The sequence below is a fragment of the Haliotis cracherodii genome, unplaced genomic scaffold (assembly GCF_022045235.1).
Source record: "Haliotis cracherodii isolate W230 unplaced genomic scaffold, xgHalCrac1.p SCAF_7, whole genome shotgun sequence".
NCBI lineage: Eukaryota > Metazoa > Mollusca > Gastropoda > Lepetellida > Haliotidae > Haliotis > Haliotis cracherodii.
Genome location: NW_027266330.1, coordinates 52,298,216 through 52,312,243, shown reverse-complemented (window position 1 = coordinate 52,312,243; position 14,028 = coordinate 52,298,216). Strand labels below are relative to the sequence as shown.

Below are 14,028 nucleotides of genomic sequence, written 5' to 3'. Positions count from 1 at the left end.
GTAGTTGGAGAGAGGAGCCTTCAGCTAGCAAATAGCCCGTCCATGTGCTGTTCGTCTTCTCGCGAACCGCAGTAATAGGGAAACTTGTCTCTGAAATCCAGACGCTCAAAAAACGTGTTGCCAGCGGCCGCCATTGTTATGCTTCTGATGTTAGAGAGCCGTGGTTCGCAGAGACAAGTGGTTTCTACTGGCCACGAGGCTGTAACGTGGGTACGGCGTTCTGTGTTTCAGCACATGATACAACTTTCTGTATACACGGGAACACGTTATATGTGGACACACGAACGATTCGTGTTGGGTATGACAGAAACAGAGGTCTTAGTATTTACAATTTCGATATGACTTGAGTTGGCTATTTTCTGGCATTTATCGTGTAACATTCTTTTCATCTGATAACTGTCTGTTCTTATCAGTTTTAACACACGATGCGACGTAAATTGTATTGATGTTTTGACAAAACATTTATAAGAGGTATCAGATCCCCCTTTTATGAATAACCATGCATATCTGTTACATAACGGTACTAGAAATAACTTTGCTATTTTTAATGCTTTGTCACTTTAACCTTGGATATAAAAACGTTTAGGAGGCTAATAAATGGCGTACGCTGCTTTTAGTAATAACCTAGTCGTATGGTGGGGGATACCAAGAACGGGCCTCAAACACTATACCGTAGGGGAATCGAACCCGGGTTTATGGCTTGACGGCCAACACTCTAACCACTGGGCTAGCTGTCTGATCGATTATGGTTCCACGAAGGAGACAATCATTATATCATTAGGTTCGCGAGAAATCACGATAATCTGTTGACCAATAGATTCGAATGCTTTCTCTGACTGAAATATTATTGCTCTATTATTTTGACCTGTAATTGCGTCAGTTCTACTCGTTTAAATGCACGTTCAGAACGGCCTGGCTCAGAATCAACGGCAAAAATAACGTCGTCAAAATGGTTTAAATTACATTGTGGGTCCGATTCAAGCTGGAGATGAAATAAGGACTACCTGACCACTGTTATATATACCGTGAAGATCCGGGGTAGAACAGGTCTTCAGCAACCCATGTTTTCCCGTAAAAGGCGACTGTGCTTGTCGTAAAAGGCGACTAACGGAATCGGGTGGTCAGGCTCGCTGACTTGATTAATGCATGTCATCGATCCCAATTGCGTGGATCGATGCTCATGATATAAAATCACTGGATTGTCTGGTCCAGACTCGATTACTTTACAGACCGCCGTCATATAGCTGGAATACTGCTGAGTGCGGCGTTAAACAACAAAAAAAAAGGACAAAGGATCGATGCTCATGACACCAACCACTGGATTGTCTGGTCCAGACTCGATTATTTACAGACTGACGTCATATAGCTGGAATATTGCTGAGTGCGGTGTTAAACAACAAAGAAAGAGCAAGATCCGACAATATACACATGCTTCAACTTCGAATAACATTTCTAGAATAAGAATGCATGTTGTTTGTTTTACGCCGCGACGACAATGTTACTGCTACGTCAAGGCCCGCGGTAAAGATATTGTCCCCCTGTGACACGTAATCCTATCATAATCAATGTATCTATCATCAACCAGTGTTTTTAAGCCAACTCATTAATGAGTATTTTTAAATATTGGCTAGTATTGTGCACAACCACCAGTGGCTAAAGTGATGACGTAAATCCTGCTGGGGTATCATGCAGGAAGCAGAGGTACTGTAAGTCCCCATGATCCCCAGCGAGGTGGCCTAGCTTTGGTTACTGGTGGCCTACAGCCCGTGTTTTAAAACTGTATATATAATATTGTTATGCTCAAATATGTTTCATGAATTGTTTCTAAATATAGCATGCTCAAATATGTTTTACAACTTGCTTTTAAACAAAACTTTGCATTAATGACTAAATTGTAAAATATATTAACTCGTCGCTATATGGCTGAGATAATGCCGATGCGACGTTAAATTTTAACTCACTCACTCACTCAAGGTCCGTTGTAAATGTGTCTAGGCCGACAAACCAGTAGTTGATATTATGAACCGTGACATGGATTAAGAGGGATCTGTTTAACGCAGCGCTCAGCAGTATGCACGTCGTATGACGGCGGTCTGTAAATAATCGACTCTTGACGAGACAACCCAGTGATTGACATCACAAACATCGATCCACGCAATTGGGATACGATGAGATGAAACAACCAAGCCTGACAATCCGATCCAAATTGGTCGCTTCATGTTGGTTGGTTTGTTGTTTAACGCCGCACGCGACAATATTCCAGCTATATGACGGCGGTCTGTAAATAATCGAGTGTGGACCAGACAATCCAGTGATTGATATCATGAGCATCAATCCACGCATTTGGGATCGATGACATGCATCAACCAAGTCAGCGAGCCTGACCACCCGATCCCGTTAGTCGCCTTTTACGACAAGCATAGTCGCCTTTTACGGCAAGCATGCATGGGTTGTTGAAGACCTATTCTACCCGGAATCTTCACGGGTCGGTCGCTTCTTGTAGACTATTGACTCGTATTGAGTGCTGTGGAACTTCTCCAACACGGTCCCTTAGGTAAGAATCAGAATGTACACTAGAACAATGGCATGTAGATATGAATTGTCTAGATAGCAGACACATATCTCTGTGAGACTTCGACGTTATGGCATAATATTGGCCGAAATAAAATTCCTGTTCCTTGTTCAATTCTCTCGGTGGCCCCGCTGCACTACAACTTGACTACACCATACATTACAACCATACACGCCAGACAGCTCACCTTTTGAATTATAGTCAAGAATGCAGACCGATATCACAAAATATGTCTCTCGATCGTGCAAAGCTCGACCCGGTCTTGCCGACACAGGGAACAGGGGGAGGAATGTTTTTAGGTTCACAATGTCTAGGCTACATTCAACCCCTATAGGTATTGTGGATATGATTAGCGAGAAATTCTCTTCCATAGGTATACAGCCTTCACATATGTCTAACTATTCTTTAAGTTGTACGATTGGAACCAGATGTCTAATCTAGCCATATTGAAGGCATCCAGCGAAGACGTGGGTCCCAGGCCGTTTCTGTACAGTTTACCCTGAACAGGTAGCCTTTCATATTAATAGGACGGTTGAAAGTGATAGTCTTCATGGATCCTGCTTGGAATGTTCCTCTTAATGGTAAACCACGTCACAAATGTCGATGACAAGGATAATTATGATATTCACTGGTTTCGCCGTTCATCTCATACAACAGAAAAACATTAAACATCTACGGAATTTAAATATATGCTGAGTTTGAAATTAATCTGAGAAGCTAGTGAGTATGGTTTTACGCCGCTTTTAGCAATATTCCAGCAATATCACGGCGGGGGACACCAGAAATGGGCTTCACACATTGTACCCATGTCGGGAATCGAACCCGGGTCTTCGGCGTGACGATCGAACGCTCTAACCACTAGGCTACCCGACCGCCCCCAAACTGAGAAGTTACAAGTAGAACAGTGATAGTAAAATGCCGGACAAAAACAAGTACACGTCCATGTTTGGTTGGTGGCTAAAAATGTAGAAAAGAAATGGTTATTCGTTGTTGATGTATTTGATGAGGTTATCATCAGCGATATCTAATGCATCATATCAATGCGTATCTCACAACAAGCAGCTGTTTTTTTAGCCTTGTAACGTTTTAAAGTTTTTGGTCAAATCCATTTACTAAGTGTCAACTTTCTTTTGCCCGGCAAATGTGAGGACAGCCCTTAAAAAGCCGCATATTAGAGTCAAACGATTAATCGAATTATCGATGCATCGCATCTGTCTAAGTCCTGCACCATGAATGGAATATATTTATTTTATGAAAACAAAACCAATCTAGATATGTACATAAAAGCAAGTGTAGCCAGCTCAAGCTAGCTCTGTTCGACAGCATCGGGGAAATTATTTGTTTTAATTTTAGAGGAGAAAAGTGTATTGTGTAATATAAGATTTCATAGATTATATGTTAGTCGACATCTGTCTATACCCGTGGCAATAAATCGATACAAGCTAAAATATAAATAGTTAACATCGATTTCTTCGTATATTATCAATACTATCAATAGACGTAATAAAAAGAAAAAAATAATGTTAATTATTTATTGGAATCGAACATGCAACTTTCTTGAAAGATAGATGGGTGTCCATTCAGGAAACGTCCGTATTTGAAAGAGACAGAAATCAATTTTTAGTTAGATGTAATGGTAATCTGGACATTTCTAGCTTACCTTAACCATACGTAACATTGTAGAGAGTTATAATAGTCCAGGAGTTATAATAGTTAAAAGACACAAAAGTTATCCAACCAGGTGTCTCTGTCCCAAATGTCTAACGAAAGGCTAAGATATATTTCAGCTAAGTTCAGTAGCCATAGTGTCTATATTTCGTTGAAGCAAAGTTAGGGGGCGGTCGGGTAGCCTAGTGGTTAAAGCGTTCGCTCGTCACGCCGAAGACCCGGGTTAGATTCCCGACATGGGTACAATGTGTGAAGCCCATTTCGCCGTGATATTGCTGGAATATTGCTAAAAGCGGCGTAAAACCATATTCACTTGAAGCAAAGTTCCTTCCTTACACATATCTACTTCAATGATTTCTTATTTAGTTCTTATTCATTTGATCCCTCGAAAAACTACATTTCCCCACAAATAAACGACTTCTAATTCACCATTAAGTAGGTGTGCTTACATCTAAGTAAGCAGATTCTATATCAATTCCTTTCCAAGCAAACGGTGTACATCACAACCAATCCGCTAATCGTCCCATGGTACATACACACCTGCATATTAATAATCTCAGCTAAGTCTGTAATGATCCCAAATCCATTCCGTTAACACTCGGGCCATTCAACAAGCTCCGGAGGCAAATACATTACAAGTGATATCTTTCAGCTGACTTGCCACCCACAATAGACTGACCAGAGTTTAACGTTAAGCAGGGATAATGAAGCCGACCCAGCGAACAGCGACACCTTCTGGAGGCTTACACAGGGAGTCTTTGTGTCTACTTCATTCACGAATTGTCGACAATGCACGGACGGCCACCAGCGCAAAGACCTTCAGTTCGCGACGACGCACCAACGCAAATATTTTTGTTCATGGTCTTGCAAGACTGTCATCCTTTGTCTCTTAACAGCCATGGTGAAGTTGAGGAGAAGTGAAAACCTAATTTGTTTTCGTGCTTAAAGGTATTCGCGACCCCGCTAGGTATTTCGTGTTCCGGATTTTTCTACTTTCTCAGGGTGCGTTTACTCTCCGAAGTTTGATCGTACGTGACACAGTTGTTCTAGTCAGGCGGTATCAGCTGTAGCGTGACAGCGTGGCTAGCTCGTCACATATGCTACACATGGCGATAGAGATAATTATTATCTTCATTATCTCCTTAGTGTACACCAACTCGCAACTTTTTTGAATTGAGCTCATTCATAAAGCGTTAAATTAGGGTTGGGTGCTGGCTCTGCTTCCTGTTTTGACAAATGGTCCTTGCTTGCAGGTATTGCTGCAGTCGTTCGTTCCACTTGCTGTGCTTCCTAAGTGGGATTAGTTGAATAATGGGTGAGAATTTTCCGCTTTTTGGGATATCACAATACCATTGAACCATTCTGAAACATTACTGTCAGCAGGTTATATCAAATGGGTATGACAGGACAAATGTTAGTACACAGGATACGTCGATGGCGATATGAACTAATCGTAGCGTGGTCAATGCCATCTTGAGAAAGAGTATGGTTTGACGCCGCTTTTACGCACGGCGGAGGACACATGAAATGGGCTTCCCACAAAGTTCCCATGTCTTAAAAAGAAGTCTTTAAACTAGATGAATACATCACTGTTAGAAGGATCGCAACTACGATTTGTGTGGATTTGTTGATCTATATACAGTGGATCCCTGAAGATCCAGGGTAGGATAGATCTTAAACACCCCATGCTTGCCGTCAACAGGGTCGGGTGGTCAGGCTCGCTGACTTGGTTGATACATTTCATCGATCCCAATTGCGTGGATCGATGCTCATGATGTCCATCACTGAATTGTCTGGTCCAGACTCGATTATTTACAGACCACCGTCATATAGCTGGAATATTGCTGTGTGCGGCGTTAAATAACAAACCAACCAACCAACCAACTTTATACAGTGGAACCCCGTTGGTCCGAACCCCGTTGATAAAGGAACCACTCCCTCCGTATGGTTGGAGTTCGATAGTACAAACATAGTAAGGATATGAGTACGTATATATGATAGTTAATCCAGATATGTGTTGATCCGGACGATTGTTGCACTGTCCGGATAATCGGGATTTCACTGTATAATTGATGTATCTGTAAGCCAGATGTAAGTGGGCCCAAGTTGTTTGACGTCGCAGTCAGCAGTATTCTAAAATGTACACTTCTCTGGATTTGATGGACTGATGTGAGCATACACTATTCGGGTTAATCTCCAGTTATCCGTAGGTCGAGACAAGGGGAGTAACGACATAAAAAAGCATCTGTGGGACCTTACAAATACATCATCTAAAGAACACACTATCATTAGGGTCAAGAAATGAAGGAAAAGAAACGTTTCTCGTCGCCGTACGGGCCATTTCAAACCTAACGAGTCAATGCTTATTTCCGGTTCCGAATTCAGCTATTCCTGATATTCCGCAAATCAGATTTCAGCCTTCAATTAGAGTTATCTGCCCTTTGCTGTGTTGTAGCAGGAATCATGTACCTTTTGATATACTGGAAAAGTGGCCATATTCACGACAATGCTTGTCAAACAAAAACGTGGATAAAAAATAACAAGCCTGGTCACCTTGCACTTTAAAAAAAAATGGAATTGACGAGAAACATATTTTTTTTAGGGACTTAGTATCATACCTGAATTTTACTATCATCAAAGACTTAGGTGGATCATCTTTTAACATCAACTTTAGTCCAATGTATTGTAGTTTACTTGTTCGATATTACGAGTATTGCAAAATACCAGATAGATGTTACTAGTATAGACTGTATCATCCCAAACAGATATTACTAGAGTATTATACCAGGCAGCTTTCATTATAAATAGTCAGATATCACTAGAATTGTACAATGCCTTTTATAAGTGTGTCTTTACTCGTATTACAATACATCAGTCAGATGCTGGCACAGCATAATACCAGATATCGTTACTAGTAGTGCGAGATACGAGATTGATATTACTAATACTCTTGTACTGTGTTATACCCGAGAGGTATTACTAGTCCTGTAGTTTTCTAGATATAAATACTACTAATAATACTGTATATAAAGTATTGGTATTGTAATATACTGTTTATATACCACTGGTATTGTATTATACTGTTTATAAAATACTGGTATTGTATATACCGTTTATTCAGGAGTGGCCTTGTATAATGCTGTTTCTATTTACTAGTATCGTATTATACTGCTTTAATATCGCTTGTATTGTACAATACTATTTGTTATATTACTAGTATTGTATTACACTGGTGTTGTACTATACTGTTTAAATATTACTGATCATGTATTATTGTGTGTATTTTTATGTTACTGGTATTGTAATTTATTGGGTTTTTTATATATTACCGGTATTGTATTATATTGTTTTATATATATATTACTGGTATTGTACCATATTGTATTTTAGTACTGGTATTCTACTATACTGGTTATGTATTAATGGTATTGTATTATTGTGGTTTTTTTTATATTACTGGTATTGTATTATTGTGGTTTTTTTTGTACCGGTGTTGTATTATTGTGTTTTTTTATATTACTGGTGTTGTACTTTTTTCTTTTTTGGTATATTACCGGTATTGAATTATATTGTTTTTATATTACCGATATTGTATTACAGTGTTTTTCTATTACCGGTATTTTATTAAGCTCGTTAGACATTTGCAAACGTCGCTCACACTGACATTAACTACTAAACACACAAAGTCACCGACACATCAGCAGAGAGACGCGATTATAAGCATTACTCAACCCTCTACATTAACAAGACATCTTGTTGATTGCTCCGACGCCAAACAACGCTAGCATTTGACATACTCGTCAGTAAAACATAAAACGTCATCCCCCTGTCATAGCACACAATAACCCGGTATTATATATCAATAAAACAAATCCTACCTGGATACGTCACATTTCAACAGGAAGACGACCAAATTGCCAAACAGCCTACGTTTATTGCAACACACAATCACACCCTGGAACGTATTACCAAAACAGAAGTGAAAGTATATAGCAACATTTCCAACTAATTCCAATTTAGATTTCAAATTTCAAATTTCAACCTCCTCGTCGTTCTAATAGGACTTGCACGTGCAATTGAAACGAACTATTTTTGTGAAATGGTTCCACGCAGTTGTAAAACTGACGGCGAAAGTTGATGTATTTCACGGCCGGCCGATGCCAGCTGCCAAGGAGAAGTGTGAACATTCCTTCTTAAAGCCCTGAGTCAATTCATGCACTTTTTTACACGTCGGGACTCATAAATCAAGACTGTCCTTTCTCCCAAGACAACTCGAAGACGTTAAACTGACTGGCATTGGATTTTTTTTCAATCCATGCGATGGAATGTCTTATGTCCGTGGAGGTCGTTCTCTTGTGTCTGACAATGATAGTAACATTTTTTTTCGTTATTTGTTTTCAGTGCGTGTTGGCGTTGGGTTAAAAAGCCGGAAAAGTGTATTTGGGATATCAGTACGATTGTATAGAATCTAAGCATAAAGTTTACATATGCTATTATGAATATTTATTGTAGTTTTTAATTGCTCTTATACGCAAAGAAATCCGTTCTTAAAATCACCTACCACCATTACATTTTTTAAATTTTGTTTTACTACGTGTAAGACACATTTGATGTCATATAGGGGTTATTCGATCACACGTCGAAACAACAGACTACGCTTTTAGTCTCAATGATAATTTGAAAAAAACTAAATCTTATAAATGAAAGTGTTTTCGTGTAAATCAATATCTGGCATGCTTGAATTTTGACTCAATATTCTAGAAAAGGAAAGTCAACGTGGAAAAAAACAGATAACATTCAATTCAACTTACATTTGTTCCTAATTGTCATTTGGAAGTCCAGAATATAAATGTCACCTATCGAGCACGTTCCTTTCAATTTCAAAAACTAATTCATCTATTTAATCGTCTCGTCCGGTATAAACGTCAATCAAGCATTGCCACTGAACGCGCACCTGTTGGCCCAGGATCGATTGACAGGCGTTGAAATGTACATGGCAATTGACACCGTATACGTTCCTATGCTTATCTCACAACGTTAAATGGAAATTGACAGCATGAAGTCAGAGTGTCACAGACACATACATATCCTGTAAATAATAGCCTGGCTTGATATTGACGATTGTCAATCAAGATATCCCCGTATATCATATCCTTGAAATTATTTGAAATGCCAATTACATTTGTGAAATATTTATGGTTTTAATCACGTTGCATATCGACGAACAAGCACGTTTCAAATCAAATAATACAAGATATTTGGAAATTATGCTATAGTGTGAACAATGTCCTATTCACATTTATTTTACACTTTCATTTTGAAAATGTCAGACGGTAAACGTGAAATATCCCATGACACAGAAACTGTTTGCCACAATATATTTCTCACATGCTGTAAAGTAAACACAGAGTCGGGTAAAGGTTTTATAAGCACCTTCACCTTCGGTTGAACTCTGTATAAATGCCGTATTTAATACGATTGTCGGAGATACGGGAGCGCAAGTCACAAATATAAAGTTTATTTATTTTGCCTCGGTTTTCTCAGTTTCGTCTTACAGTAAGCACGTGGCCACAAAGGAAACTGGGCTGTTTTAATTGGATTATTTAAGTTTCAAATAACAGAATCTGATCTTGAGTCAAGTGGATGAAACATGCGAGATATGTTGAAGACGTACCTATATATTAACACATACATGCGCACGGAATTCCCGGTAATAATGTTTCGGCCGTGTACACTTCTCGCAAACTCAATGTATTAAACTTCAATGGATAGACAAACTAACTCTAGGATTTCCCGTATGTAACAGGGTTCCACGGTATTGCCATGCGAGATTGGCGGGTGTTTGGCCTTGTGAAAACTTAAAGAGTTGTTATTTCGTAGTCCTCTGGCGATGATTTAGCGAGGCGCAATTGTTATAAAGTTTTAACCGAAAGGCCTGGTTTACAAAACGCTGAAATATTCAGGTTGCAATAAGATGTATCTACTTACTGATTGACATATAAGATAAGATATATAAGTAAGACACCTACATACGATAACACATTTGTAGATTAAAATTAGGATATATTTCACGTACCTCGTGAAAAAATAAATGTTTTTAACTGATCAGTTGTATGTAAATTACGTTATGCTCTAGAAACCCGATGACCATTAAAATATAATATACTTCCATAGTTTCTGTGGAATATTTTCTGAGTTGGCGTTTAGGGAAAATGGGGGTCCTTTATCAGAATTGATAATGAATTCGTTAGAGTTTTGGCATACTAACTGACATCACACTCAACAAAATAAAACAATAATATAACTTAGCTGTTTATACAGGTAATAATAGATACAGTGTATATGTACATGTATCTGTTTATATTTTAAGTTCATGATCAGACCGTTTCTTTCTACAACCAGTGTCGTTATTACCCTGAAGAGATTGATTGAGAAACTGAAACTTAACTCAAATACGACGTTTCTGTTTTGTAAGTGTTGTCAATTTAAAGAACGTGTTAATAAAACATTTCCTGAGATTATTTTGCTTCACACAAACGTTCTAAAAGCAGAATACAAGAACACGTCTTTCAGCGTAGTCAAAAACCATAAGGTATTCACTTAAACATGATTAGCAACAATTAGCCTTCAAGCACCTGTAAGGCCAAATGAGTATTTAATCACGTATTTCCCGAAATGAAGACACAAGCGGGTTGTCATTGAAGTGGTGACATGATGCGGATTTCTTCCATTAACACGTGTTGTGGACGTTGAATTGCGTCATAATTACGCTTTCATTTAGAACCAGACAATGACGAGAAATAGCACAGCCACGGGTGCACACTCCAGCATAATTGAACGATTTAGGATTTCGTCGCCTGAGGGAGCGACATTGTCACTGCTCTCTTAATGATTGAATGAGTTAGATATACAATCGTTGACGAAGTCACGGGCTATACAATGTTCTTGCTGTGCTCAATTTTGTCAATGAAACGGCTGACATTTTTCATACGAAAACATGTCAAGAAGAGGCCAACACTGGGATGACAATCTGATAAAATGTCACTTGGTGCTTTTTTCACCCGATGCTATACTATCATTAAGTAAATCTTGAATATGTTCCTTCTGGTGGACAATTTCTAGTGTGGTACGTGAATATAAGAGTATTTTGTAAGTAAAACGGGAAAGATTGATGTATTGGCTGACGGTCGTTAGAAATTTTGTATATATTCTGTTTCAAACACATCTCATGTGACATACATTTTAAACAAAATCCATCCTCCGTTGCCTGTTACCAGTACTTATATTACACCTACGTCAGTGAGTTTTGAATACCAGAGATACCGATTGGTCCAGTACGATTATCTCTCGTTATACATTCACGATATCCACTGAATATGTGATAACCGAATCTATTAAGTCTTTTCGATTTGTTAAAATGTTTATTACTTTTCTGTAATCATTTATGGTGAGGATTTTAACACATGGGTCATTTTAAGCAGCGTTTTTCCTGGCATAATAAATGAAATTCACCCTTTGAATTTGAAAAATAAACCAAAAATTCACGAATACTGTTAAAAATATCTTTTACATGCAAAACATAATTTTTTTAAAATATAGCAGAGTTTTTATTATAAAATTAGTAAAATCCCTTTTTATCATATCTGAAAAAAAACATTGCCTCAAATATTAAACCTCAATGTACTGACAAAGTATGTATGTAATATGTCCCACCGTATTGCCATGCGAGATTGGCTGGTGTTCGGCCTTATGCAAACTTAGACTTGTTATCTCTGTTCCTCTGGCGAAGATATGGCATAGCCCAAATGCTAATAATTTGTAATCATATGCGTTATTTCAAAAACAAAATGCATATGTTCCCTTCATAAGAAGATAAATAAATATATATTTTAGGCTATGAATTATGTATGAATAACTGTATTTATGTCTCGGAACGCCTGACTGTCATATTCCACCGTTAGAAACACTACATTTTAAACAAGCATTATTTCCACGGGTGATACAGATACCTGTCAGACAGCTGAATAATCACATGTTTTCATATTCCATTTAGTCGAAAAAAGATTCATGTTTACGAGGGCGGTAGTTGCTAGCAAGGTGACTAGCAGATATCTCCAGTTAGTTTAGAGAAATTCAAGAATCGGGTTGGACTGATAACTCCGAAATGGATAGTTTAGATTGTTGCCTTGTGTACGCTAACACCTGCATCAGACAATTTTCTGGATATTTATTTGTAGAACGTGTGTCTAAATAAAGTTGCCTTGTTTGATTTAAAACGTCCTTTGTCTGGTGTTAAACCGAGAGGGACATTTTTATAAATAAAAGATAGTTTGTATTCAACCTGGACAATAAATATCGAATGCAACTGAACATTTAAAGTATGTCGCAAAATAAAGGCATCACATTTGGATCACATAGAGGTTGGAATGTTGTTGACAGTGCCATTCTCCAGTAGCATAATGTCCGATAATGATGCAAAATAGAAAATGTAAGGGATGCTTGAATGGACGAATACAATCACTTGCACATTTACACAACAATGAAATTGAAAGGAAACTATATGCTTAAGATAATATATATTTATGAATCATAAACTGAATGTTTTTGAAGGTCGTCATCTTGAAATATCACAGATATAAAAAAAGAAGAAAGTACTTACAGCCATTTGATAGCGATTGAAGGGTCAAAACAGAGCAGTAGAATGAGCAGGAGTTTTACACTCAGATGAGCGTTCGGTATCAACATTGTTGTGTATAATCCGCACAAAAGCGTCAGCTGGAATTCCACACCAGTGTCGTACAATTCCAGCACCCCGGGAATTGAACAAGCAAATTCAGGTCTCAAGGATCCACTCCTGATTCTCGAGTTACTTTTCCCAATAAAAAAAACCCTAGCAAGTGTTGAAACTTGGAGGAAACACGACACGTTTTCTCATCTTAACATGCCACAATATACTGTGTCATTATATCCCTTGTTCTTCAGTGGTGTGAGCAATCCATTGTGGTAGAGCATTCGCCGAATAGAATTCTCGTTTCTTTCGTTGCTCAACCCTCCGAAGTTTCACAATGTTGCGATTAGGGGCACTGTGTTGTCATCCGAACAGAACCATGTCGCTGGAAAACAGAAAGACGAGATTTCATCTTCAGAAGCCAGCACTCGAGAACACAAAGCAGTCGGCAGTTGATTCACCGTCATAAAATATCCCACTGCCATAATTTATGAAGAAATTGTTCGAGAGAACCCGCCAAGCTCGGGATCATTCACACAGAGCTAGACCCCTCTACCGTTTAAACCTATTTGGCTCGCCGTTACCCTTGCTTGAAAGCGTGCGCTTAAAAGTATCGTCTGCTAGCAGGTCACCTGACAACTACGTCACAGTGCACGCGCTGCGGACCGGGGTTTACCTCTCAGTCGTTTACTCAAGCAGCAGATAACACGCACAACTGACCAGACAAGGATGATGTGTGATTGAATTTCAGATTTGATATTCTTCCAGGCAAGATGTACCGCTCAGGTGTATATTTCGCACAGAAAAATAATTTAGTTGTGGTTCATTGAAAAACAGCCATTGTAATTGATATACACACAGGTGAAGGATAAGTCGCGCCTTTGAGATATTATGTCACACTGTCCGTTCCGTTGAATGTAGCTATAACTAAGTGTTATTTACGCGCTGTCTTGAATAAGAACATAAGGCATTGTGGATGGCCTTTTTGCCTTGCCTGCCCGACGATTTCATTGAGACGGGACTCGCCCGGGCAAGGAGCGCTATGGGTGTTTAACACATA

The 14,028-nt window shown here is 38.7% G+C and overlaps 1 protein-coding gene across 1 annotated transcript in view; it reads right to left on the bottom strand.

Annotated features, from left to right (window-relative positions):
• Positions 1–13,536, bottom strand: part of LOC139447409 (protein Wnt-11b-2-like) — a 102,871-nt gene extending 89,335 nt beyond the window's left edge. The window contains exon 1 of the mRNA XM_071228742.1: positions 12,900–13,536. Coding sequence (XP_071084843.1) covers positions 12,900–12,985 — 86 coding nt within the window. The 5' untranslated portion in view covers positions 12,986–13,536. The remainder of the gene's footprint in view (positions 1–12,899) is intronic.
• Positions 13,537–14,028: the final 492 nt, after the last annotated feature.